This window comes from Marmota marmota, unplaced genomic scaffold, assembly GCF_001458135.2.
Source record: "Marmota marmota marmota unplaced genomic scaffold, marMar, whole genome shotgun sequence".
In the NCBI taxonomy this organism is placed as follows: Eukaryota; Metazoa; Chordata; class Mammalia; order Rodentia; family Sciuridae; genus Marmota; species Marmota marmota.
Window position 1 is genome coordinate 30,146,386 of NW_026000108.1, and position 27,011 is coordinate 30,173,396.

The following is a 27,011-nucleotide window of genomic DNA, read 5'->3' on the forward strand; positions in this document are numbered from 1 at the left end:
TTGCTTATGTTTATGGGGTACAATGGGATGTGGCACATGTAGACTCTGTTGAATGAGTAAATCAAGTTAATTAACTATCCCTTCACATACTTATTATTCCTTGGTGGTGAGAACATTTAAAATATATGAGAAATGCTGAAATATACATTTATTAAAATTTTGATTGACATGAAATGATGGTGTATATTTAAGAGGTGCAGTGTGATATTTCTACACAGGTGCACAGCATATGCACTGATCAAATCCGAGTAACCTTCACAACTGTCTCAACAGAAGGGCTTGCTCCACGCAGGCAGAAGGGGCTGCTGGGTGTGGGGGCTGCACTGGGGAAAGGCTCGCCCGGTCTCTGCAGGAAGCGTTCCTTTCTCCCAACATCAGGTGACACCCGGGATCCTCTCACCTAACAAGTGGCCAGTGGAGACAAGCATGGGGACACCCGAGCAGAGACAAAGGTATCCAAGACCAAGGGCAGCTCTCCTAGCAGCCTGAGAGACCAGCCCTCCAGCAGGGCAGCTCAGCATGGACTCCACCAGGGCCGCCCCTGCTGTGCTCCAGCACAGCCACCTCTACATTGAGGGCTTCAAAGATGTTGTGGCCAGTCAGGGAGACGCCTTCATCCAAGTTTTGACCGTGTATCTACCATGGACGATGAACTGTCCACTCAGCACCAGGGAGAAGCGGGGAACGCATTGAGAAGGGTCCCATTTAACTGCGGCTTGCATTTCAGTGGAGGAGAAACCGAATAAACAGGTAAACAAGTAAACAAGATAACTGCAGAATGATGTGCTGTGATGAAAACCAACAGGAGAAAGTGCCCCACAAGGACTAGGGGCAGGTTGTTTTAGAATGGGGGAGCAGCCCACACCCCCCCCCCCCACATCCCCACTGGAGGTGACATTGGGATGTGAAAGGTGAGGACAAGCCAAGCTGTTCAGGGAGACTAATCTCAGCAGGGGAAGTGGTGTGGCCAAGTGTAATGGTGACACAGTGGGGAACCAGTGTGATGCACTGGGGGACCAGCCAGAAGGCAACTGGGCTGGATTAGAAGTAAAGGGGACAGTGCAGAGAGGTGAGCAGGCGGATCATGATAGCAACCCAGGTCACTGGGAGGAGTTGGACTCTTGTTCCAACTGCAAAGGGAGGTCACTAGAAGGCTTTAAGCAGGGAATGGCCTAATATAATTTACATCTTAAAAAACCCACTCTAATGTGGGAGGCAAGAGTAAGAGCGAGGAGGCCAGTTAAGAGGCTTTGCAGTAGCACAGGCTGATCCAGGTGCCTCACATTGATGGATGCTTTGCTCCAGGTTGCAGAGTAGAACTTGCACACTGTTCTCTCATAATAGGTCCACACAGGAAGGAAATCAGAGAAAGCTGTACCATGGCTCTGTGCTGCAGATGGCCGTATATGTTCTAAGAGGCTGTATCAGAGGAATCCAAAGTGGCTTCAACAGATGGAGGTTTACTTCTCTGTCACACAACAGAGCTGAGCAGTCCAGACCTGCGGCGAGGCTGTCTTGGGCAGCACAAGTGGGTAGAATGAAGAGCACATCTACATGTGACTTTCACCTCTAGTTCTAGATGGCTTATCCAATTCTACACTCATCTTTCTTAGAGAATCCACGCTCATCTTTCTTAGAGACATAGCACAGAGAGGCACACAGGTTCCAGTTCCATCCCAGTGCTAAGAGTTCAGTCACATGTCCACATGGAGCCACAAGGAATGCTGGGAAATGCAGTCTCCAGCTGGGTTGTCAAGGGTCCTAATAAAACTGGAGTCATTTAATATTAAATGAGAGGATAATGGTTATTCATGGTGACTAATAATCTCCATCACAATATTTTTAAATTTATCTGAATAACCATGTTATGGACTGTATTATGCCCCACACCAAATTCCTATGTCAAAGCCCTAACTCCCACTACCTTAAAATGTGACTGTATTTGGAGACATAATAAAGAGGTGATTAAGGTTAAATGAGGTCACTCAATGGGAACTTAATCCAGTATGAATAGTGTCCTTGTAAGAAGAGGAAGGGACACCAGGGATGTGCACACAGAGAAGAGACCCTGTGAGCACACAGAAAGAAGGTGACCTTCTGTAAACCAGGAAGAGAAGCTTCACCAGAAACCAACCCTTCTGGCACAGAAATTTATTTTAGACTTTAGTCTCTAGAACTGTCAGGAAATAAATTTCTGTTGTTTAAACCACCCAGTCTACAGTATTCTGTTATGGCAGCCCTGAAGAACAATACGCACTCCTTCTCAGTAATGGTTACAGGAAAGCCAATCCCATTCCCACTCCTCTACCCTCTTACCTAACCCCCCACAGTAACTTAGTTCAGGTGGGAGACACTAGAGATATCTCCAACACTAGAGAGGGAGAGAAAGTTTGGGCAGTTGGCCATTCTGCTTTCAAACTTCCTCAGAGCTCAGCTCTATCCCTGCCTTTGGGTTCTGAGACATCTCTAGATTCTTGAAATTAAATACCCTTTTTCTCAAGTTGGTATCAGGTGTTGGCAACCAGAATTCAACAGAGAAAGTAGAATATTCATGGAGAAAGAAAATCTTTATCTAAAAAAGAAATAGATCCCTTATGATAAACCTTTCATATGTCTGAAATGTGTGTGTGTGTTAGTACATCACAAAAATGTAGATTTTAATTCTTTTTAAAAAGGTTACAATTAATATAGTTTAATGTCCACAAATTTTGTGGGAAACATATTATTAAACTTAAAAATATTTGATCATTTAAAATCTGTGCCGTGGATTTTTGTGGGTGGTTTTTGTTAGTTGTTGTTTTTAGTCTAGGAAACAGTGCAACACAGGCTGTGGAAGAATTTGCCATTTGAGAGAGGGCCTATGAAGGAGAACAGTGTTCTCCAAAAGAGCAAGGAAGAGCTAATGTAGACAGAGAGGAGCACTGAAATTTCCTTATGGCTTATTTCTTCACAGTGATTCATTCATTATGAAACTGGCTTATTGAATGAATGAAATCCAGAAGGAAATCCACTTCCTTACAACCAGGTTCTGTTGGATCTCCCTCCACAACACCTGATCTTGGGAAGATCCCATACATTCTAGTAATTCTCAAGTCTCATTTTTGTAATTGTACTTCTACATCAGGATTAAATGGCTCAGACTAGTTCCAGTTAACAGAATCTCACACTCAAAAGCTCATTCAAAATTCAGCCTTATCCCTAGCTCAGGCCTTCTGTTCAGTGAAGGGAGGAAGGAATGTAACCAATTGTTTTACTTTTCCTTGGTCTTCTCCGCCTTCTTATATTCTGGATGTCCCTAGAGCTTTGCAAGGAAAGAGGGTATTATACAAAGAGGCATGTCCCTGCCGTTAACTACTGGTTTAGGCAAATAGGCTATCACACTCCTACTTCTGTTGTGTCAGAAACCAAAAGGTGGCCCTTTTATGGCATGCATCTGTGGGTTATTTGGAGACCCAAATATAGAGTAGACTCCATATCACACAGTTCCTTAATGCAAATGGCACACAATCTGGCTGATCTCTTCCACAACTCCTGCAATGCACCTCTTCCCCCCAACCCCTTGGCCTCTGGGTGCCACAATATCTCTGCACAATAGGCTGCCTTGTTGGTTGAGGTCCTATTGTGACAACTCAAACCCAGCTACCATGGTCAGTCTGGCCCACAGGAAATGCCTTTGCCATGCTGATGATGGAAGGATAGGTTGCAGTCACTGTACCCCTTCTCTTGTCCTACCATTCTGTGCTGCCCAAGCCAACCTCTCTCCTTTTCTCCAGTACAAGCACTCATCTATTCACTCAACAAATACTTATGCAGCACCTATAAATAGCTAAGAATCACACCTTGCCTGCTGCATGGATCTTATACTCCTGTTCCTCTGCAAAATTTCAGTCTGGAAGGAGAATGACAGACTACTTTCCTATATTCTGGGAGCCCCTCTCACTTGCCCTTTGAAGGTATTCAAAGCAATCTCGCCATATTTTGGAGCCTCCACTTAATGACTCTCTAAATGACCCTTTTGAATCCAGTATTCTAGAGATGGCAACATGGACTGATAATTACTAGTCCTTTTCTGCTCTTTTAGGAAGTCCAGCCTGGCTGTGTCTCTCTCTCTCTGTGAATATGGGAGCATTTATTGCCTTTCATCAGCTTTGGGCATTAGGCAAAAGTCGAAGACAACAACAACAACAACAACAAAAAAATATTTTGATATCAAATGACACATAAATTTGACTCTCAGTGTCTTTGGCAAGCAAGTATACCCAAGTCTTTCACCTCAGAAGCCTATAACTGAAGGCCATATTTCCTATTATACACACATATTATAATGCCATGAGTTTCCAATGGTTAAATACATGTTTGTGTGTCAGAGTCAAAAAGTCAATAAACTATTACTCACATGTAGAGAAAATACTGTCTTATATTTCATAACTGGCCTAATATTTTTCCTAGGCCCAAAGCTTAGGATGATGAAACTCACCCAGAGTCCAATGAGGATTCAGAGGAGGCTCCAAGGACCAGTGCATACAGTTCTGAGGCCACCTCTTTTCTTGATGACATGAAGTCACAAAGTCTCCTTTCCCTCTTTCATTTGGGAAAGGAGAGTGGGGAAGAAAGATCCCTGAATGAGAATTTACTCAAAAAAAACTGTTTCAATGTGAAAACGGAGAGTAAACAGGAAGATACTAAGATTTCTCTAATTGGCAAAATGAGCATCACCTTTATCCCCACCCCAAACCTAATTCCCCAACTCAGTTGAAACAAGGTTTCCATTGTATCTTCCCCAAAGACATGGTGGATATGGAAGCAGCCCCAGATAGGAGCTAGAAATGATATTCATCAGAGTTCAAGATAATGGTGTTAATTGGGATTTCCTGACTTTAAGTTTTCACATCATTGTTTTCATTGACTAGTGTTAAGTTCATATTAAAAGCAGCTCTGATGTTAGCCCAAAAAAGTCCCTGTTTGCTCTTCTCCAAGGGCCATTCCAAGTAAGTGCGCTGTGTCATGAGAGCCCTCAGCTTGTGATACTTGTTGGGAATGCTATTGGGTGGGATGGGTTCCAGTAAGATCAGGAGTAAGTTTTCAGACCCTTCATGGAAGAGATTGTGGTGGGCAAAGTACAGCTCATAATGGCACCACTCACTCTGGACAAAGTTGGGGGACAAAACAAAGATGGACTTGTAGCTCTTCTCAATGCAATTTATGATATTTTCCACAATGCTTTTGCCAGGAACAAAGTTTCTTTCATGGAGACAGATCCGGATATCTTCTTTTTCTAGGCAGGGTACTAGTTCATTTTTTACCCAGGAAGAATCATGTTCACTGTATGAAATAAAAGCATGGAACTGAAGATTTCTTTGGAGTTCTTCCAAGGGGATGTTCCTAGTTCTGTGCCGAGTCTTGGCCCACTGACACACCATCCTGAGATACCAGGGCAGATCCAAGTAGAGGCAGAAGAAGGTCACAGAACCAGCTAAGACCAGCACCACGACCCCAATGGTGACAATCAGCAGACCTGTGTTACAGGATAATGGAGACACATGGAAGTCCTTTAGTGGAGTTCCCTTATAGCTTTCTGGGTAGTCACACTTATAAGCATCAGGCCAGCCCTCTACCACTTCACTTGGTAGTTGGCCTATATGTTGGATGAAGTCTCTGAGCTCACATGTGCATTGGAATGGGTTGCTCCCTGCTTGTATTGACTTCATCTTCTGGCAGCTCTGGAAGAAATCAGCTGATGGGTGGGAAATAGAATTATGGTCAATGATCAGTACAGAGAGGCTGCTGAAGGTACCACATCCGGGAAGGTCAGCTAAAGAATTGAACGCTACATTGAGTTCTTGCAAAGCTTCCAGATGGGTGACATCTTTAGGGATGTTCATGATTCTGTTATTGTGAAGATCAAGTACCTTGACCTTGGGAGGCAAACAGCTGAAAACTGAGTCAGTAAGTATATTTGAAGACATATTTAATACCACTATACTTTCAACCCAAGTGCAATTTTCCTCAAGTCTATGAGATTCCAGAGAATTCAAGCTAACATCCAGGAATTCCAAGGACGGCATATTCTTTGTCATGAGAGATACTTTACAAAGGTTTTTTAATCCATTTTTTTGCAAGATAAGTGTCTCCAATTGCACTAAAGTGGAACAGTTTTGAAAAACACTATCTGTGAACACATTCTGGGTAAAGTTCAAAAATTTAAATGTGCTTGGTGCTTGAGGACAAAGCATATGAATAAAAGGTGTGTCTGATATGGTTAACATCATAATGTTCATCTCAGAAAACACTGTGTACAACGCTGTCTGTGAGAAGATAAAAACTTGGTTTTTAATATGTTCTATTTTTAATGCTTTCAGTGCTGTTTCAGAATAAGCAAAATCTTCTTCATTAATGCTTTCGACTATTGTTAAATTGTAAATATTGAGATATTCCACAGGTTTGGGCCAAAGGAATTGAAAAACTCTAACCAAGCATTTCCAAGTTGTTTCCATGTGGTTGAGAGTAAAGTTCAGTAAGGTTGGACCTCTAATGAGTTCCAATAAAAAGTTAATTAAGACTTGACAGTTCTCATCATTCAATTTAATATTTGTCAGCTGTAAGCACCCTAAAGTATTAACTGATATGTTCACTTGGACAGAAAATAAACTCTCTGGGTGGAAAACAAAATGAAGTGATTTTGTGTTCAGAATTTGAAGACTTTCTGCCTCATTTTCTTTCACGTAATAACCTCCTAAATCCAGAAGAATGTAATTTAGATGCAAGTGAGCAATTGGTAGCAGATCTAATGGCTGGAACTTTGCAGCACTTAATCCCAAGAAATTCAGTTGTGTCAAGTTGCCAAATTCTGTACAGATGGGCAGAGCATCAAAGTCATTGAATGAGAGATCTAAATGTTTGACACCCACCACAGGGTAGCAGGATATCTTTTGCAACTGATTGTGAGATAAATCCAAATATTCCAGGTAGCGGTTGAACTTGAAAACACTAAAATCAAGTCTCTGGATTCTATTATGGTAAAGTCGCAAAACTTTCAGCCCCGACAAGAAGCTGAAGTCAGAGATCTGAAGCTCAGATATGTAGTTTTGAGATATGTCTAAGACTTCAGTTCTTGGTGACAGGTCTTTCGGAACATGCGTCAGGCCTATTTTTGACATGTCTACTCTAAGTTCATTTTCACCAGAGACCTGGACTATGATTCCGACTATTAAGATCACGATACAAAAAAACCAAAGGTTTGTGACAACAGGCTCTTTGTCTGGGGTCATGATGCAATGGTTCTCCTCAAGGGCCGCTGTTCTTCTGACCATTTTGAATTCAGTCCAGTTTCTAGAAATTCGACATATAGTAAAATGAGTAAAGTTTGAATGATGGCTTTCAAACTTCCGCTTCCTAAAAGCTCAATGACTTCTTCATTCACAATCACAGTCATTTCTGTCCTCAGATTTTTACATGATATTTTTTTCCCTGTTACACAGCTTGCTGGTGCCAGGGGGAACACAAGGAATCATGGCCATATGTTTTGACTTGTCCAGTGGCTCCCTAAGGATTCACTATGGGGTTGTCTTTGCTTCACATACCTCAGAAGTTTAAGAGTTGGAGAAACCTCCTGGGTGGTGTTTGTGGGAAAGATTTAAAGGTAAATATACTAGCTGCAGCCACATGGGGCAAGAAATAACAGATAAGCAAGCCATTGACCTACCACAAAGCCAGGGAGGGAAAAGGCTGGGAACAGAGCTACACGAGAGAACAGAGGCTTCGGAAAGCTCCATGTATGCCCACAAATCCACAAGTCCACACCCTGCCCAGAGCTGGACACAGGCTCAGAGAAGAGCTGAGAAAGGTCTAACCTTTCACCTCTGCTGAATGTCTAGGCTCCACCTGAGCAGAAAGTGAAGTCTAAGGCAGAAGGGCTCCAACATGGAGCCATTCTGCAAAGATCCAGAGTTGGTTTGTTTTTTTGTTTTTGTTTTTTTTTTTTTTGGTGTTTGGTTTGTTTTTTTGCTCCAGGTGTTTGAGGAAATCTCAAATCACTAGTTGACCACTGAGCTAACAGAAAATTCAGCATTCACAGATGACAGTCATTCCAAATATTGTTTAGAAAAGTCACTGAATAAGTGAACAACTCTGACCCACAGCAGGCAGCAACAAGAAGCCCTGGAGGAGGTGAGAATCTGATTTCTAGTTACCACATTAGAATATTTAAACTATAAAACTTCTAGAAGAAAATATGTCTGACTTGAAAAAAAAAAGTATTGTTCACTCCTGGGTTGGGGAAGTAATTAAAAGAATAATGTCAAAGTCAAAGAAATGACACACCCAACATCAAATCTCACTCTGACACTACAGTAATCAAGACAGTGTGGCGCTCCCTCCCTCTCTCTCCTCTCTGATCAACATGTGAGCTGCTTCCCTCTGCCACAGTCTTCCGCCATGATGTTCAGCCTCACCTTGAGTCCCAAGGAATGGAACCAGACTTCTGTGGACTAAGACCTCTAAAATCAGTCTTGATTAGCACCTGCACAGGACTCCTGGCTGCCCACCCATGCAGGAATCCCAGCTGCTGTTCCCACACAGGACACCTGGCCACAGCCCACATGCAGGAACTCCGGCCACTTCTCCCTTGTGGATCCCCATCTACCAATGTGGGGCTCCTCCGGTGACCTCCAACTTGGGGCACTGCAACCACTGCCACAGTCCCCTACGTGAGGTAGCCTGCACATTGGAACACTGCACTGGGTCTGGTGACAGCTGCCAGCCACAATACTGCATGCTGCGGAGCTGCATCTCTGAACAAGCCACTCAAAGCCACCACCTGGCCCCACCCAACCCAGCAGCCCATGGCTGAAAGTAGCTTCCTCCATCTTAGGACATCTTCGTGGTCATCTTTAGTTGGGGCAACTCTCAGCTTGGAAATCTGGCTGAGCTTAGAAGCAATATCCAGGTACTGAAAGCCCCCAACTTCTCTCCCTCCTCAGCAGCCCCTAACCAGGCACCATGCCTGAGGCTATGGGGCCTGTCCCTAGCTCACAAAACCGAGTCGCAAAACCGGGTCCCAAACTACTCAACATAAAACAGCTCTCTGCAACAGGTGTGCAGCCCCCAGAGCGCAGCCCACAAGACCTCTGGAGAGAAAGGTTCCTGATTGGAAAGTAGAAAGGGAAGGGGTGAGTGAGATACAGTCAATAGACTGAATTAGAGACCAAGAATGGCGAGGTCTACAGGTGATATAAGGAGATAAGACCAGGTGCCCACATCACACAAGTGGGCCCCAAAGGAGATCCTTGGGGTACAATCTCCCATTGGGGAATGGCAAGGACTATACCCCACCTCCAGGAGCCATGCCACAAGACCAACCCTCCCACCCTAATAACCTTCACCATTCTGAGGATGGAGGTACAAGCAAACAACAGAAAACCCTACCTATTGGATGAGAAGGGGAGCTGGAAAGATGCTGATCTCCAACAAAAACAATCCTTGTATTTTCCTCTGAGATTCTCTCTCTCTCTCTCTCTCTCTCTCTCTCTCTCTCTCTCTCCTCCTGCCCTCAAATCCCCAACATTTGTGAAACCAAGTTCTTTTCATGAATTAGGCTACTGAGGACTAGAATGTTTGAATAGTGTTATTACAGTGATGTTATATATTATTTTATCTCCTATTTTTACATTTTTTACTTTTCTTAATATTTATGTTTGTTTGTTTATTGTACTCTACTGTATTCCCACTTACTTGTCTCCCCAAATCACTTTCTCTCTCTTCTCCTGCTACTAATCAACTTCTTTAGATTCCTCTTTCACGCTTTCTAAGATCTGATAACTCCAAATCCTCACCTCCTATCCCCTCAGCATCTCATCCTACACCTCACTCCGGGTTCTTTGTCACCATCAGAAACTATAGACCCTTTTGCAAACCTATGTTTATATTGTAGATAATAATTTAATTCACCATTTCTGTATATTGTGACAAAGTCATAAACATCTTAATAGCAGCTATTTGGTTTAAGGTTGTATATTCTGTGTATTAGGATCTGTTCACATTGTTCTCCCCCTTAAAGAAGAGGTATTGAAAACCTGCAGGGACACTGTAAGCCTATAGGGTAAAAGCCGTAAAGCCATGGATCTGCAGTGCTAGAAGGAAGGACACAGGAACAACATGAAAAAATAAAGGAAAAAAGTGCCCCCCCCCCAAAACAAGATAATACGTTATTAGAATCCATGGCCAGAACAACAGAAGAAATTACAGAGAAAGAGTTCAGGATGTACATAATTAAAATGTTCTGTGAATTCAAGGATGATATAAGAGAGCGATTATAGGCAGCAAAAGATCATTTCTATAAAGAGCTACGTAAGCAAATACAGGAAACAAAAGATTATTTCAATAAGGAGATAGGGGTTCTGAAAAAAAAAAAAAACAGAAATCCTTGCAATGAAAGAAACAATAAACCAAATTAAAAGTTCAATAGAAAGCATCACCAACAGATTAGATCATGTAGAAGACAGGACCTCAAAAAATGAAGATAAAATATATAATCTTGAAAAGAATGTTGACCAGATGGTGAAAATGATGAGAAACCATGAGCAGAACATTCAAGAATTATAGAATAACATAAAAAGACCAAATTTTAAAGTTATTGGGATAGATGAAGGCATAGTTCCGAACCAAAGGGATGAACAATATATTCAATAAAATAATATCAGAAAATTTTTCAAACATGAAGAATGAATTGGAAAATCAAGTATAAGAGGCTTATAGGACACCAAATGTACAAAATCACAACAGATCCACACCAAGGCACATTATAAATGAAAATGCTTAGCATACAGAATAAGCAGAGAATTTTAAAAGCCACAACAGAAAGGAATCGGGTTATATATAGGGGAAAACAATTAGGATATCTGCAGATTTTTCAATCCAGACCCTGAAAGCTAAAAGATCCTGGAACAACACATATCAAGCTCGGAAAGAAAATGGATGCCAACCAAGAATCTATATCCAGCAAAATTAAGCCTTAAATTTGATGATGAAATAAAAACCTTCCATGATAAACAAAAGTTAAAATAATTTACAACTAGAAACCCGCACTACAGAACATCCTCAGCAAAATATTCCATGAGGAGGAAACAAAAAACAACAATGAAAATCAGCAAAGGGGGGTATTACACTAAAGGAAATACTTATCAAAGGAGAAAACAAGTTAAATAACAAAAATAAACAATATGACTGGGAATACAAATCATGTCTCAATAATAACCCTGAATGTTAATGACCTAAACTCACCAAACAAAAGACATAGACTGGCAGATTGGATTTTAAAAAGCCTTCAAAAGACCCATCTCATAGGAAAAGACATCCACAGCCTGAAGGTGAAAGGTTGTGAGATAACATATCACTCACATGGACTGTGGAAACAAGCAGGAGTTTCCATCCTCATATCAAATAAAGTAGACAATGAGCCAAAGTTAATCAAGAGGGATAAAGAAGAACATTTCATACTGTTCAAGGGAACCATTCATCAACAAGACATAACAATTATAAATATATATGCCCCAAACAATGGAGCATCTACATTCATCAAACAAACTCTTCTCAAATTCAAGAGTCAAATAGACCACAACACAATAATTCTGGGTGACTTTAACATATCTCTTTCACCACTGGATAGATCTTCCAAACAAAAGCTGAACAAAGAAACTATAGAACTCAATAATATAATCAATAACTTAGACTTAACAGACATATATAGAATATTTCATCCTTCAACGAGTGAATACACTTTCTTCTCAGCAGCACATGGAACCTTCTCTAAAATAGAACATATATTATGCCACAAAGCAACTCTTAGCAAAAAAAACAAAAAAAATAGATACTACCCTGAATTATATCAGATCATAATGGAATTAAATTAGAAATCAATGATAAAATAACACCTGGAGACTAAATAATATGTTATTGAATAAACAATGGGTTGCAAAAGACATCAAAGAGGAGATTAAAAAATTCTTAGAGGAAATGAGAACACTGATACAACATATAAAAATCTCTGGGACACTATGAAGGCAATACAAAGAGGAAAGTTCATTGCATGGAGTTCATTCCTTAAAAGAAGAAAAAGTCGGCAAATAAATGACTAACATTACATCTCAAAACCCTAGAAAAATACGAACAAATCAATACCAAAAGCTGTAGAATACAGGAAATAATTAAAATCAGAGCTGAAATCAAGGAAATTGAAACAAAAGAAACAATTGAAAAATTGACAAAACAAAAAGTTGTTTCTTTGAAAAATAAATAAAATTGATAAACCCTTAGCCATGATAACAAGAAGGAGAAAGAAAACTCAAATTACTAATATCCATGATGAAAAAGGAAATATTACCACAGACACTACAGAAATACAGAAGATCATTAGAATTCATACCCCATTTGAATCAAATGTATGATATGTCAAGATCATTGTACTGTCATGAGCAACGAATAAAAAAAAAGAAATTATTTTGAAAATTTGTACTCCAATAAAATAGAAAACATTGAAGGCATTGACAAATTTATAGAGTCATGTGATTTGCCCAAACTGAATCAGGATGATATACACGAGTTAAACACATCAATTTCAAGCAATGAAATAGAGGACACCACCAGAAGCCTATGAACCAAGAAAATCCCAGGACCAGATGAATACACAGCTGAGTTCTACAAGACCTTCAAAGAAGAACTAATACCAATACTTGTCAAATTATTTCATGAAATAGAAAAATAGGAAACACTTCCAAACTCATTCTATGAGGCCAATATCACCCTGATTCCAAAACCAGACAAAGACACATCAAAGAAATAAAACTTCAGACCAATATCTCTAATGAACATAGATGCAAACATTCTCAATAAAATCCTGGCAAATCGAATACAAAAACATATCAAAAAGATAGTGCACCACAATCAAGTGGGTTTCATCCCAGGGATGGTTCAACATATGGAAGTCAATAAGTGTACTTCATCACATCAATAGACTTAAAGGTAAGAATCATATGACCATCTCAATAGATGCAGAAAAAGCATATGACAAAATACTCCCTCATGTTCAAAATACTTGAAAAACTAAGGATAACAGGAACTAGGGATAACAGGGTATCTCAACATTGTAAAAGCTACCTATGCTAAGCCACAGGTCAACATCATTCCAAATGCAGAAAAACTGAAAGCATTCCTTCTAAAAGCTGGAACAAGACAGAGATGCCCTCTTTCACCACTACTACTTAACATAGTTCTTAAGACTCTAGCCAGACCAATTAGACAGACAAAAGAAATCAAAGGGATACAAATAGGAAAAGAAAAACTCATATTATCACTATTTGCTGACAATATGATTCTATACCTAGAAGATTTTAAAAAAAAATTCCACCAGAATACTTCTAGAACTAATAAATGAATTCATCAAGGTATCAGGATATAAAACCAACACCCATAAATCAAAGGCATTTCTGTACATCAGTGACAAATCCTCTGAAAAAGAAACTAGGAAAACTACTATTTTTACTATTGTAAAACTATTTTTACAATAGCCTCAAAAAATAAATTGAATACTTGGGAGTCAATGAAAGAGGTGAGAGACCTCTACAATGAAAATTACAGAACGCTAAAGAAAGAAATTAAGAAAGACCTTAGAAGATGGAAAGATCTCCCTTGTTCTTGGATAGGTAGAATTAATGTTGTCAAAAATCACAATACTACCAAAAGCACTATACAGATTCAATGCAATTCCAATCAAAATCCCAATGACATTCCTCTTAGAAATATAAAAAGCAGTCATGAAATTCATCTGGAAAAATAGGAGATCCAGAATAGCTAAAGCAATCCTTAGCGAGAAGAGTGAAGCAGGTAGCATCACTATACCAGACCTTAAACTATACTACAGAACAGTAGTAACAAAAATGGCATGGTATTGGCACCAAAACAGACCTGTAGATCAATGGTACAGAATAGAGAACAGAGAGACAAACCCACATAACTATAGTTATCTCATATTTGACAAAGGTGTCAAAAACATGCATTGGAGAAAAGATAGCCTCTTTAACAAATGGCATTGGAAAAACTGGAAATCCATATGCAACAAAATGAAATTAAGCCCCTGTCTCTCACCATACACAAAACTCAAAGTAGATCAAGAACCTAGGAATTAAACCAGAGACCCTGCGCCTAATAGAAGAAAAAGTAGGCTCAAATCTTCATCAAGTCGGATTAGACCCCAACTTCCTTAATAAGACTCCTATAGTGCAAGAAATAAAATCAAGAATCAATAAATGGAATGAATTCAAACTAAAAAGCTTCTTCTCAGCAAAAGAAACAATCAGTGAGGTGAATAGAGGGCCCAGTTTTAATTTGTTATTAAAGATACAGAATGAAGCATTTAGGAATAAAATATCAGAATTTCTTAATTTAATTTAATTTGGGGAGCAAATTTTTACCACACGCATTCAGATAGAGCACTCATCTTTAGGAAATATAAAGAACTCAAAAAATAACCCAATCAATAAATGAGTCAAGGAACTGAACAGATACTTTCCAGAAGAAGATATACAATCAATCAACAAATATATGAAAAAAATGTTCAACATCTCTAGCAATTAGAGAAATGCAAATCAAAACTATTCTAAGATTTCATCTCATTCCAGTCAGAATGGCAGCTATAAAGAACACAAACAACAATAAGTGTTGGCGAGGTTGTGGGGGAAAAGGCACACTCATACATTGCTGGTAGGACTGCAAATTAGTACAAACACTCTGGAAAGCAGTATGGAGATTCCTTGGAAAACTTGGAATGTTTGACACAGCTATTCCATTCCTTGGTTTATACCCAAAGGACTTAAAAACAGCATACTATAGTAATGCAGCCACATCAATGTTAATAGCAGCAAAATTCACAATAGCTAAATTGTGGAACCAACATAGATGCTCTTCAATAGACGAATGGATCTCTATATAAAATACAAACTAGGGCTGGGGACGTAGCCCAGTGCCCCAGAGTTCAAGCAGTGGTTCCAAAAAAAAAAAAAAAGGAAAGAAAGAAAGAAAAAGGAAAGAAAGAAATATTACTTTTAATTTGTTATTAGAGATACAGAATGAAGCATTTAGGAATAAAATATCAGAATTTCTTAATTTAATTTAAGATACTTAATAGAAGATAAAGGGATTCAAATGAGAATTTTTGTTTCTCAGAAACAAAAAAGGAATGACCTTTTTCATCAATCATATTGAAAAAACTCAGAAATGGAATACCCACTGTTAGTAAGTGGGAACAAAAATAAAAACTCTCACTACTTGAGCAGGAATGAGAAATTAGTACAACATTTATAAAGGGTTATTTGGTAGTTTATATAAATTCCTTTAAAATATGCCTACTCTTATGTTAGTAATTCCACTTCTAGGAATTTGTTAAAGAAATAATAAAAAAATATGACCATGGGGATCCATGAAAGATGATGAAAAATCAGAATGTCTAGTGTAGAAACTGGTTAAATCAAATATGGTATATCCATACCATGGAATAGCATGCAGTCTCCAATCCTGACAGCACTCTGAAAAAAATCTGCAGTAACTGCTAAGTGAATAAAAGCACCAAATTGCATCATGAGTGTGACTCCAAGTTTGTAAAATATGATCAAACCTGATGAACACAAAGCCTAGAGGAAAAAGAATATAAAGAAACATACCAAATATTAAGATTTGTCATCTCTGAGTCTCAGATGAATTTAATTTTCTTTCTTAAAATACTTTCAAATAGGGCTGGGGCTGTAACTCAGTGGTAGAGCACTTGCCCCCAAGTGTGAGGCACTGGGTTCAATCCTCAGCATGAAAGAAAGGAAGGAAGGAAGGAAGGAAGGAAGGAAGGCAGGGAGGGAGGGAGGAAGAAAGGAAGGAAGAAATTGTGTTCATCTACAACTAAAAAAAATTTTTTTAAAGTACTTTCAAATATTTCTAAAATTTCTTATTTTGAATATTTTTTATAATTTCAAAATATTATCTTAAGACAACTAAAGAGTTGTCTTTAATTATAACTTATGTAAAATATTTCATATGTAAAGATGCATGCTTGTATTATTTGGAATATTAATATATATATAAAGAAAGAATTTCCTCAGTTAGTTAGATAACTGACAGTCATGGATGAGAACTCACTCTGCGGTCTCCCCCACAGACCAACCTCTAGGTCAGAGGACTGAAATTCAGCCATCACGTGGGGAAGTGGAAAGCTTATAACACCCACCACAAAGTACAAATATTCCCCTCCAGGTGTTCGTACCCTTGAGCAACTCCTACTCTACACGCTTGACAAACCAGCCAGGAACTTTGATATATGTAAAGGGGGTGGCGCTGGAAGACAGGAAATTTATGAGGTCACTGTTTTCTTAAGGAAGTAAAAAGAGATAGGTAAAAGTCATTTAATGAATGCATCAAATGAAAAAGAAGAGAAAAACGAACAAGTAAAAACTTTTTCAGACAAAACGGTGTTGGAGGAACCTATAAAAATTAAAGCTACAAGAAAGGAGAGACCAGAAACAAAGAAAACAAAAACATTAAGTTAGGTAAGTGTAGGAAAAGAATTTATAATCAAGTCAACAAATATGCCAAAGAAACACTGTTTCTTTTGTCAAACTTAAGGTAGGGAGCCTGGAGGGAGCTGAGGGCTGGCACCGCTGAATTCACAGGTTACAAAGAGCTTGGTCCCTGTCACTTCCTCCATTTAATTAATGGTGCTAGGTGCTCGGGATATTAATATGAAAAGGAATGCCAGGAACCCTCCTTCAAAAGGCTACTGAGTTAGTGACAGATCCAGACCAATAAACTTTCACAGTTCATGCACAGGGGAGCTCAAACACACATGTACACTATAAAAGTATGTAACTTGTGATAGTTGCTCTATCAATGATATAAACTGCTGTAAATGTTGCCGAAAACAAGGAACTAGAGAAAGACGAAGAGAGAAACACCACAGACGAAAGCGGAAGAAATAAATAACAAAAGTTAGTTTTTTTCCACCATTGCTAAAAGTATTAGTTGTTTTATATCTTGCATAAAGACACACTACTTATTTGTGTACAATTCAAAGGACCCTTATAACATTAAAACAACAACAAAATCATTTTGCAAAAATTTCAAAGGTTATTTCCTACATAATCATAAGAATTCTCTTCCTTATTTGACGTATTTGCACCATAACTTGAAAAATCCACAAAAGCTTTCTTACTTACCAATATTTCTTTTTTCAGAAGAAGAGAAAATAACTTCTAAGAGCACGAAAATAAGTACTTGACGGATGCAAGTCCTCAAAGTAAAGCAATACAATACCAGGTACATGGTTTGGTGCCATCTTTTGGCGCTTACTGGAATTACTCCCACATAGAAACTTCCTTTTATTTATTTATTTTTTAATTTTATTTTTTAAATTTTTGGTAGTTGTAGATGGACAGAATGCCTTTATTTTATTAGTTTATTTTTATATGGTGCCAAGGATTGAACCCAGGGCCTCACACATACAAGTGCTCAGAAACTTCCTTTTTTAAAAGTCATGGGCATACCAGGCTTTTCTGGGCGGCAGACTAAATCAATATATACTTACATTCATATAAGAAAGCAGCTTATGAAAATTCCACTGTGAAGGAAATTATTTTTCTAACATAAATTTTATCCTGAGAGTGTGCACCCTGAATATTAAGTTGTCACCAGAGTGGAAAACTTTGCCTGTTCTTCAGTACCACCATATTTAACATTTCCTGAATAATTGCATCTGCTATTATCAATCAATGCCTGAGCATTATTTTAGCTAGATGAGATACTGAAAATAAGCCTAGCACCACAATTTTTTTAAAATCAGCTTTCAAGGAAAGCTTAATATTTGATACATGTTTAGCCATACCTAAGAGGAATTGTATCTTGATTTCCCACACTCTAATCAACATTTGGTTCTACTACATGTTCCCATTTTTAATTCTGGAATAGTAAATGATGCTGAGCTCCTGAAGGACTAATTTAAAATTTAATTTTCTAAAGACCAGTTCGAATAATGTTAGCATAATATCAATAAGAGTTGAAACAAAAAGAGGGTGAATGGTTAAGCAGCTACTTCAGGTACCTGGATCCCAGTTCTCAGACTTCTCACTTATTTAGTTTTTGTAAAGAACAGAATACATAAGCTAAATAATGGTTCTAGACTGAATCTCACTGGCCGGCATCATTTTATCTTTACAAAAACGTTAAGACTGTGCACTGTGGCCAATGAAAAAGTTGAACATCTAGTTCAGAATCACTTCTGCTTTCAGGGGGAAGGGAGAGGCCAGTGTCTGACTACTCATCCTTACTCATCAAACACAACGGAAAGTCTTCTTAGGCCTGGAGGTACTCAGCCAGGAGTGATGGGTACAATGTGAGGCAGCAGGAAAGCACAGGTGTGCAGGACACTGGGAAAACAGATTTGAGAAACAAGCAGGGCCGGCTGTGTCTTTGAGGGAATTTCAGCAACACTGGACTAAAGTCTTTTAAAAAGACATGCATATGCACACATTTATACATCACTGAAGATTTGGTCACATGGCACAAATCTTGTTAGCCTGTTGCACAACACTGCTGTCATTCTTATTGTGGCTATCGTAACCCTGAGAGTTGTCTTTAAGGGGAGGGCAAAAATCAGGAAGCAATCAGGGCAGTGGAAGTAAGAAAGAAACAGCCAAACTGAGCGTATTCCTTACTTGGCCCACTAACTAGGCAAGTTATTTAAACTCACTGAGACTCCATTTATTCATCCACAAAATGGGAGTAGTTGTTGTGATTTTTTAGGGAAGATAATGAATATAAAGTGTCTGGAACAGTGACTGACACAGAAGAGAACTTGTAACAGAAAGGAGTTTAATTCTATACGAGTCATGTGTTTTTAAACACTGAAGTGGAAATGGCAGGATTGACTATAAAGGGAAGAAAAGCAAGGTGCAGAACAGGGTGGAGGGGCTGGGAGCTCAGTTGGTAGAGTGCTTGCCTAGCATACTGGGTTCAAACCCCAGCACCACCAAAACAAACAAAAGAATGGAACAGTGTGGGGAATATAACATCATTTGCACAAATATAACAGTTATCTTCTTGCCAGGCATTGTTCTGAGTACTTTACAAGGATTAACTCATGTAATCCTCATAAAAAGTGCCATGAGCAATTATCAAAAATACAAGCAACTGAAAGAAATTAAAGGGATATGAATAGGATAAGAACTCAAATTATCACTTTTTGCAGATGATATGATTCTATACCTAGAAGACCCAAAACATTCCACCAGAAATCTCCTAGAACTAATAAATAAAATCAGCAAAGTAGCTCAATATAAAATCAACACCCATAAATCAAAGGCATTTCTGTACATCAGTGGCAAATCCTCTGAAACAGAAATTAGGAAAACCACTCTATTTACAATAGCCTAAAAAAATACTTGGAAATAAACTTAATGAAAGAGGTAAAAGACCTCACAATGAAAACTACAATATGCTAAAGAAAGAAATTAAAGAAGACTTTAGAAGATGGAAAGATCTACCTTGTTCTTGGATAGGCAGAATTAATATTGTCAAAATGATCATACTACCAAAAGCACTATACAGATTCAATGCAATCCCAATCAAAATCCCAATGACATTCTTCATAGAAATAGAAAACGCAGTCATGAAATTCATCTGGAAAAATAAGAGACCCAGAACAGCTAAGGCAATCCTTAGCAAGGAGAGTGAGGCTGGTGGCATTACTATTCCAGACCAATAGAGCATAGTGTTGGCACCCAAATAGACCTGAAGACCAATGGTACAGAATAGAGGACACAGAGACTAACCCACATAATTACAGTTATCTTATATTATACAAAGGTGCCAAAAATATACACTGGAGAAAAGATAGCCTCTTCAACAAATGGTGCTGGAAAAACTAGAAATCCATATGCAATAAAATGAAATTAAACCTCTATCTCTCAGCACACACAAAACTCAACTCAAAGTAGATCAAGGACCTAGGAATTAAGCCAGAGACCTTATGCCTAATGGAAAAAAAAAGTAGGCCCTAATATCCATCATGTAGATTTAGGCCCCAACTTTCTTAATAAGACTCCTATAGCACAAGAATCAATAAATGGGATGAATTCAAACTAAAAAGTTTCTTTTCAGTAAAAGAAACAATCAGTGAGGTGAATAGAGAGCCTAAAAAATTAGAGCAAATCTTTACCACAAGTACATCAGATAGAGCACTAATCTCTAGAATATATAAAGATATACTTTATATATAATCAGAGATATGATAAATTATGGTATAATGGTGTATTAAGAATTGTAATGCAAAAATAAATTTTAAAAAAAGAATACATAAAGATCTCAAAAATCTTAACACAAAAAAAAAATAATAATGATAACCTAATCAATAAATGGGCTAAGGAACTGAACAGACACTTCTCCGAAGGTGATATACAATCAATTAACAAACATGAAAAAATGTTCAACATCTCTAGCAATTAGAGAAATGCAAATCAAAACTACTCTAAGATTTCATCTCACTCCAGTCAGAATGGCAGCTATCAAGAATACAAACAACAATAAGTGTTGGCAAGGATGTGGGAAAAAGGGCTGGTGGAACTGCAAATTGGTACAACCACTCTGGAAAGCAGTATAAAGATTCCTTGGAACACTTGGAATGGAACCACCGTTTTACCCAGCTATCACTCCCCTCGGTCTATACCCAAAGGACTTAAACAACATACTACAGGGACACAGCCACATCAATGTTCATTGCAGCACAATTCACAATAGTTAAACTGTGGAATCAACCTAGATGCCCTTCAACGAATGGATAAAAAAAATGTGTCATATATACACACTAGAATATTAATTAGCAATAAAAGAAAATAAAATCATGGCATTTGCAGGTAAATGGATGGAGCTAGAGAAGATAATGCTAAGTGAAGTAAACCAATCCCCAAAAACCAAATGTTTCTCTGATATAAGGAGGCTGATTCATAGTGGGGTAGGGAGAGGGAGCATGGGAGGAATAGAGGAACTCTAGATAGGGCAAAGGAGTGGGAAGGGAAGGGAGGGGGCATGGGGTTAGAAATGATGGTGGAATGTGATGGACATTATTATCCAAAGTACATGTATGAAGGCATGAATTGGTGTGAACATACTTTATATACAGAGATACGAAAAATTGTGATGTGTATGTGTAATAAGAATTGTAATGCCTTCTGCTGTCATATATAAATAAAAAAATTAATTCAGATTTTTAAAAAACCAGCAAACTATGGGGACACAGCTACATCAATGTTTACAGCAGCATAATTCACAATAGCTAAACTGTGGAACCAACCTAGATGCCCTTCAGTAGATGAATGTATAGGGAAACTTTGATCTACATATACAATGAAACATTGCTCAGCATTAAAAGAGAACAAAATCATGGCATTTGCAGGTAAGTGGATGGATTTGGAGACTATAATGCTAAGTGAAGCAAGCCAATCCCCAAAAACCTTTATCTTTCCCCAAAAAATTAATAGTAAATATTTGTGTCTACCCACAGTTTTGAAATGAGTCATGTGTCAATTATTCATATAAAAAACACAAACCATAAGGAATATAATTGATAACATATTGTAAATATTAAAATTAAAATTCACTGCTGGGTTGGAGGGGGGAAGCCACAGACTGGAAGAATGTATTTGCAACATACATATCAACATAAAGGGGTAATACCAAAATATATAAAGTTTTCCAACAAATCAATATGAAAGTGACTAAACTCAAGAGGGTGGGGAATGAGCCAATGATATAACAGATGGATAACAGGGAAGTAAGTAGATACAGCTCAAACACGTGAAGAGGTGTGCATCTTCTCTAGAACGTGGGAAACGGCAAACGAAGACAACCAGGAGACTCAGTGACCTACCCCTGAGATGGACAAAAATTGAAACATGCAGTAGACCAAATGTTGATCGGAATATGAGAAAACAGGAACTCTCATACTCTCATACGTGTCCAGAGATGCTGATTTAAATGGTCTCAGTGGATACAGGCATCAGGATTTTTTTAAAGCTCTTCTGGGGATTCCATTCCAACTCCCAGACCATCCAGCACCGAGACCAGCACTCTATCCTGAGCACAGCGCCCTCTAGTGGTTCCCGTTTTCTCGAATGCACACTTCATAGCTCAGGGCCAGGAGACGGTGTCCCTGATTCCAAATCACTATTTCTCTCTACAGCCCTTAAAACCTCACCCCTTCTGGTTGCAATCATTACTGAGCCACATTCTTCTCGAGTACTTTAGCGACACTTTCTGTCTAAGTCCAATATCACCCCTTTCATAATTCTATGTATTTTGGTAGCTATGTCATGATTTTTCCTTTCCCCCGGCCTCTCAGTTCTTAGATAATCTCACTTCCAATTATCTTGTCCTGACCTTGCCCGGCCAGGCTTTCCCTGATTATATCCTAGCTACTGTTATGACCAATGACTACACCCAGTCCATAATCAGTTGCCACTGTCCCACTCTGAGTTTTTCTCTCTTGCCAGCAGCTCCCCAAACTCACTGCACTGGTCTGAAACATCATGCTTGATTGATCCCTTTAGTCATTTCTCTGCATTTGATCTCAGCTACCTTCTTTCTCTCTTCTCAACCCAGGTTAAGTCCAATATTCCTCTGGACTACACTGAGCTCCAGTGGCTGAACAGAGTTGGAGGAAACATACACTCACCCATGCTGCTTGTCTCACCTGCAATGCATGACTGGGTGCCAACCTCAAGAAGGAACGGCAACCTTCCAGCCTTCCTGCCACCCCCCAATCCCCTCTCTCTCCTCTCCCACTCACACCTCCTCCTCTCTCCTCAACTCCCCATAGCTCCTTCTCTTGCTCCTTCTCAGATCATGATGCTTCCTTTTCCTCAAGAAAACCAATGTCACCAGCAGACATGTCCACATCCCTCCCCCAAACTCTGTTCTCCACCTGCACTTGTTCTAACTGCACTTTCATCTGTCCTTCTGAATGAACTCTCTATGTCAAGAGCCCATCCTTCCCCTGAGCCCTGGATTGCTCTCTAGCTTATCTAATCAAGGCACTCACTCTCGTAACTGTCCTCTCTCTTCTTCAACACCTTTTTTTTTGTCTCTAATGTAGTATTTCCAATCAGCATGTAATGCTACAATTTCTCTCATTTAAAAAAAATCCTCCTTTTAACCCACAACCTCCTCTTCCTTGCTCCCTCTTTACACCAGAACTCCTTGAAAGAATTGTTTAACCCCATCTCTAATTATCCGCCCCACCCCATTCTTTTAAATCTACTCCAAATCTACTCCAATCAGGGTTCCTTCCCTGCCACCCAAGAGAAATAGCTCTTTTCAATGTCACCAATGACTGCCACATTGCCAAATTCAACGCTCAATTCTCAATTTTCATCGCATTTGAGCTGCAGAGGCATTTATACACCATTGAAAAGGTCTTGAAAAGTTTTCTTTCTCCGCTTCTTGGACCCCATCTTCTCCCTTCCCACTATCCCCCCATCCATGATTTCTCTACACATTCACTGGCACTCCTCCCCAGTCTCCTTCTGAGTCTTCCTTATTTCACTGACATGAAACATCCAAGGCTCAGTTGTGGACATCTTTTCTCTAACTCCATGCACTCTCATCCTGGTCCATAGCATCGAAACATCTATTTGTTGATGTTTCCCTGATTATGTCTCCAGCCCAGACTTCTTCCCTAAACTCCTCTTACATCCAACTGCTTCCTAAACTCTCACTAACCTGAATATTGAATTCTCACAACTTTAAACTCCTTCTTCATCTCACAAATGATATTTCTATTATCCCAGTAGCTTAGGCCAAAATCCTTGGTGTAGTAGCACCTATCTCTTTTGCTCAAAGTCTACATCTAACCTACGATCAAATTGTGTTGGAGTTTCTTTGAAATATATACATAAGGAAAACACCTCTTATGCTACTTCTATGGTAGTTAAAGCCATCTATCTCCCACATGAACAACTGCATTGGCCTCCCAACTGACCTCCCTGTCTCTACACTTACCTCTACCCATTCAACTCCATTTCATCCTAACCCAACCAGACTCAGACAAAAGAATCACAGCATGTTCCTACTCAAAAGCTGTAAGGAGACCCTTCTCAAAGTATAAATCCAATTCCCTACTGAAGTGCCTTGTTGTGTTAGCATCCACATATCAGGGAGAACACTTATTCAGCCTTTGTTTTGGGGGGATTGACTTATTTCTCTTAGCATGATAGTATCCAGTTCCATTCATGTACCGGCAAATGCCATAATTTCATTTTTCTTTATGGCTGGGTAATATCAACATGTTTCTGTATTGAATAAATGATTGAACCACACTGAAGGGCAACTGGGCAATGTCTAGTAAAGGGATACAGCCATTGCATTGTTAGCTTGGGATATAAGAAAATATGTACAAAGATGTACCTGCAGCATTATCTGTAATTGAGTGAAATATGAAACACACTAAATGTCCATCGGTTTGGAAATGGATACATTGGGGCATGGAATGGAATCCTACAAAGATGTTGAAATGAATGTCCTAGAGCTAGCTACATGTATGAACATGAGTGATTCTTAAAACATAATGTTAAGTCTAAAGACATAATGTATAGAATGTTATTTGTAAAATTTAAAATTATTGAAAAACAATTCTACATACAATTATGGGTAAGGATTTATGCAGTAAAGGCATATAAATATGGGGGGAAGGGATAGACAACCACTTCAGGACAGTGGTTACCTTCAAGGACAGTGGACAATGGAAGGGGCAGGCTTTCAAGTATACCTGCAACCTGTTTTTCTTTTAAAAGAAGGTTCTAAATTAAAGAGGTAAAAATTTGTTAAATTCAAGCATCATCACAGTATTCTCTACTTTTTTTTTACACAAATAAGTATTTTTCATATAATCCTTCACTTTTCCAATTGTTTGAAACACTCCAAAGTATTTAATTTTACACACACACACACACACACACACACACATATATATATATATATATTTAGTTGTAGTTGAACACAATACCTTTATTTTATTTATTTTTTATGTGATGCTGAGGATTGAACCCAGCACCTCACATGTGCTAGGCAAGCACTCTACCACTGAGCCATAACCCAGCCAAAAATTTAAATTGCAAAAATTAAAATATCTGAAATAAAACCTGGTAGGCCTGGAAGCAGCTAAATTTGAGTGAAAAGGCATAATTTGTAGTTGGCAAAATAACCAGAAAACAAACAAACAAAAGTCCTTGTTGCTAGGGTTGTTTGGCTGATATTCTTTACTGAACAGGTGTGGTTTGAGTCAAGGAGAAAAGGAAACCAGCCCTTTAAAAATGGAACGTGTGGGACTGGGGCTATAGCTCAGTGGTAAAGTGCTTGCCTCAAATGTGTGAGGCACTGGGTTTGATCTTCAGCACCACATAAAAATAAATGAAGACACTGTATGTTCATCTACAACTAAAAATTTTTTAAAAATTGAACCCGTGACTGGGCTCTGGCCAGTGGCCAGGCTGTAAGGCAGGTGTAGCAGAAGTGTCTGCTATCTCTAGGCAGGTGCAGAAATCATGACATGGATGTGTCAGTCTAGGTGAACAGAAACCCGCCTGTCACACTTGCAACCCAGTTCCATATTACTCACGGGTTCAGAACTGAAGTGGGAGGTTCAGAGCATGTTCTCTATTCTATTTAGAGGCAGAAAAACCAAAGAACAGGTGTAAGTTAACAATTAGGATTCTAAGTAGTGGCTTAATTCAAAAAAGTTGCCAGTAATTGGAAGCAGTTTCCACAAACCCATCACATTAAGGTAACTTTTTACTTTTTCTATGAATATAAAGAGAATAAATATTAATTAGCTTAATTTTTTAAAAATTTTATATGGAAAATATAAGGAAGGAGCTAGAAATGACCTGCTTTGCTCATCAGTAGGGAAATAACTAAATAAACTGTGATACAAACATATTACAAAATATAACAGGCATCTTAGGATACATATGAAGAGGACAATAATAGATAAGCAGGAAAAAGTTACAAAATGTCAATATCTTGCCATTTTAAAACTGTCTTTGTATATATATGTGTATACAAGCTTAGAAAAACTACAGTAGGATCCATGCACTATTAAAAATGGTAGTGATATTGAAGGGGTGAGAGAAAGGCTCTTAGCATTTTTCTTTAATTCTGAATTTATAATTTTTACAAGAAAAGAGTTTAGGGTTGAAGAGGAGAAAACTGGCTTTAAATAAACCTCTCAGAAAGCCACTGTTTCTAAATTGTTTTCCCTGGCTTTCACACACAGCATGTATACATGCACATTTTATATCTACATGTATATTTACAAACATAGTTCATATGGGACATACACTTTGTTTGCAGCCCCTGCCCCCCAACTTAATATTTAGCCATACATTGAAGAAGGCCTTACTGCATGGCCTTACTTCCTTGATGCTGTTATAAGTTTTAACTGCTACAACATATCTGACTGTTTGAAGTTACTGTAGTGTATTTCACCAATCCCTCATAGTGGGGCAACCCCAGGCCTTCCCGTTTTCTCTGGCCTAAGTAGCCACAATAAAGACCCTTGCACACCCATGTTTCCCCCTTTGTTTACTTAGGACAAATGTGGACTTTCTAGGCCAAAGTTAATGCATTTGGGGGTTTGATTCACATTTCCAAACGGGCTTCTATCAGGAGGGGATTTTGTTGTTGTTGTTTGTTTTTTAAAATCACAGCACATTCCACCGACAAGGTCAGGAAAATCAGTTCAACACAGAACCAGAAAATCACAACCAGGGTAACTCCTTACGGGTGAACTGCGAGGCTTTCCGGGTGTGTGTTAAAGGGACAGCGGGGGATCCCGAGAACCCGAAGCCCGTCGTGTACCGGAGCGCACAGACTAGAAAAGTTGCCCCGAAGGATGGCCCCGCGCAGCCCCTCGGGGGCCAGGGGACCCGGGGGCC

At 38.9% G+C, this 27,011-nt stretch overlaps 2 protein-coding genes across 7 annotated transcripts in view; both read right to left on the reverse strand.

Moving 5' to 3' along the window:
• Tlr1 (toll like receptor 1) overlaps nt 1-27,011 on the reverse strand; it is a 48,682-nt gene that overhangs the window by 21,002 nt on the left and 669 nt on the right. Inside the window, exon 1 of one of the 4 annotated variants that reach the window (XM_048784337.1) lies at nt 17,247-17,353. The exons of the other annotated variants lie outside the window; for them this stretch is intronic. The gene's annotated coding sequence lies outside the window, so the exon portion shown is untranslated. Of the gene's footprint in view, nt 1-17,246; nt 17,354-27,011 lie in introns of those variants that run through there. 4 annotated transcript variants of the gene reach the window in all.
• Tlr6 (toll like receptor 6) overlaps nt 1-27,011 on the reverse strand; it is a 27,677-nt gene continuing 666 nt past the window's right edge. Inside the window, exons 2-3 of one of the 3 annotated variants that reach the window (XR_007341059.1) lie at nt 4,478-7,329; nt 1-1,770 (exon numbers count right to left, since the gene is read on the reverse strand). Coding sequence is in view for 2 of the 3 variants with exons in the window: in XM_048784326.1 (XP_048640283.1) it covers nt 4,878-7,329 (2,452 nt within the window). In the remaining variant the exon portion in view is untranslated. Of the gene's footprint in view, nt 7,330-17,246; nt 17,330-27,011 lie in introns of those variants that run through there. The other 2 variants (XM_048784329.1, XM_048784326.1) reach the window with 2 other exon arrangements.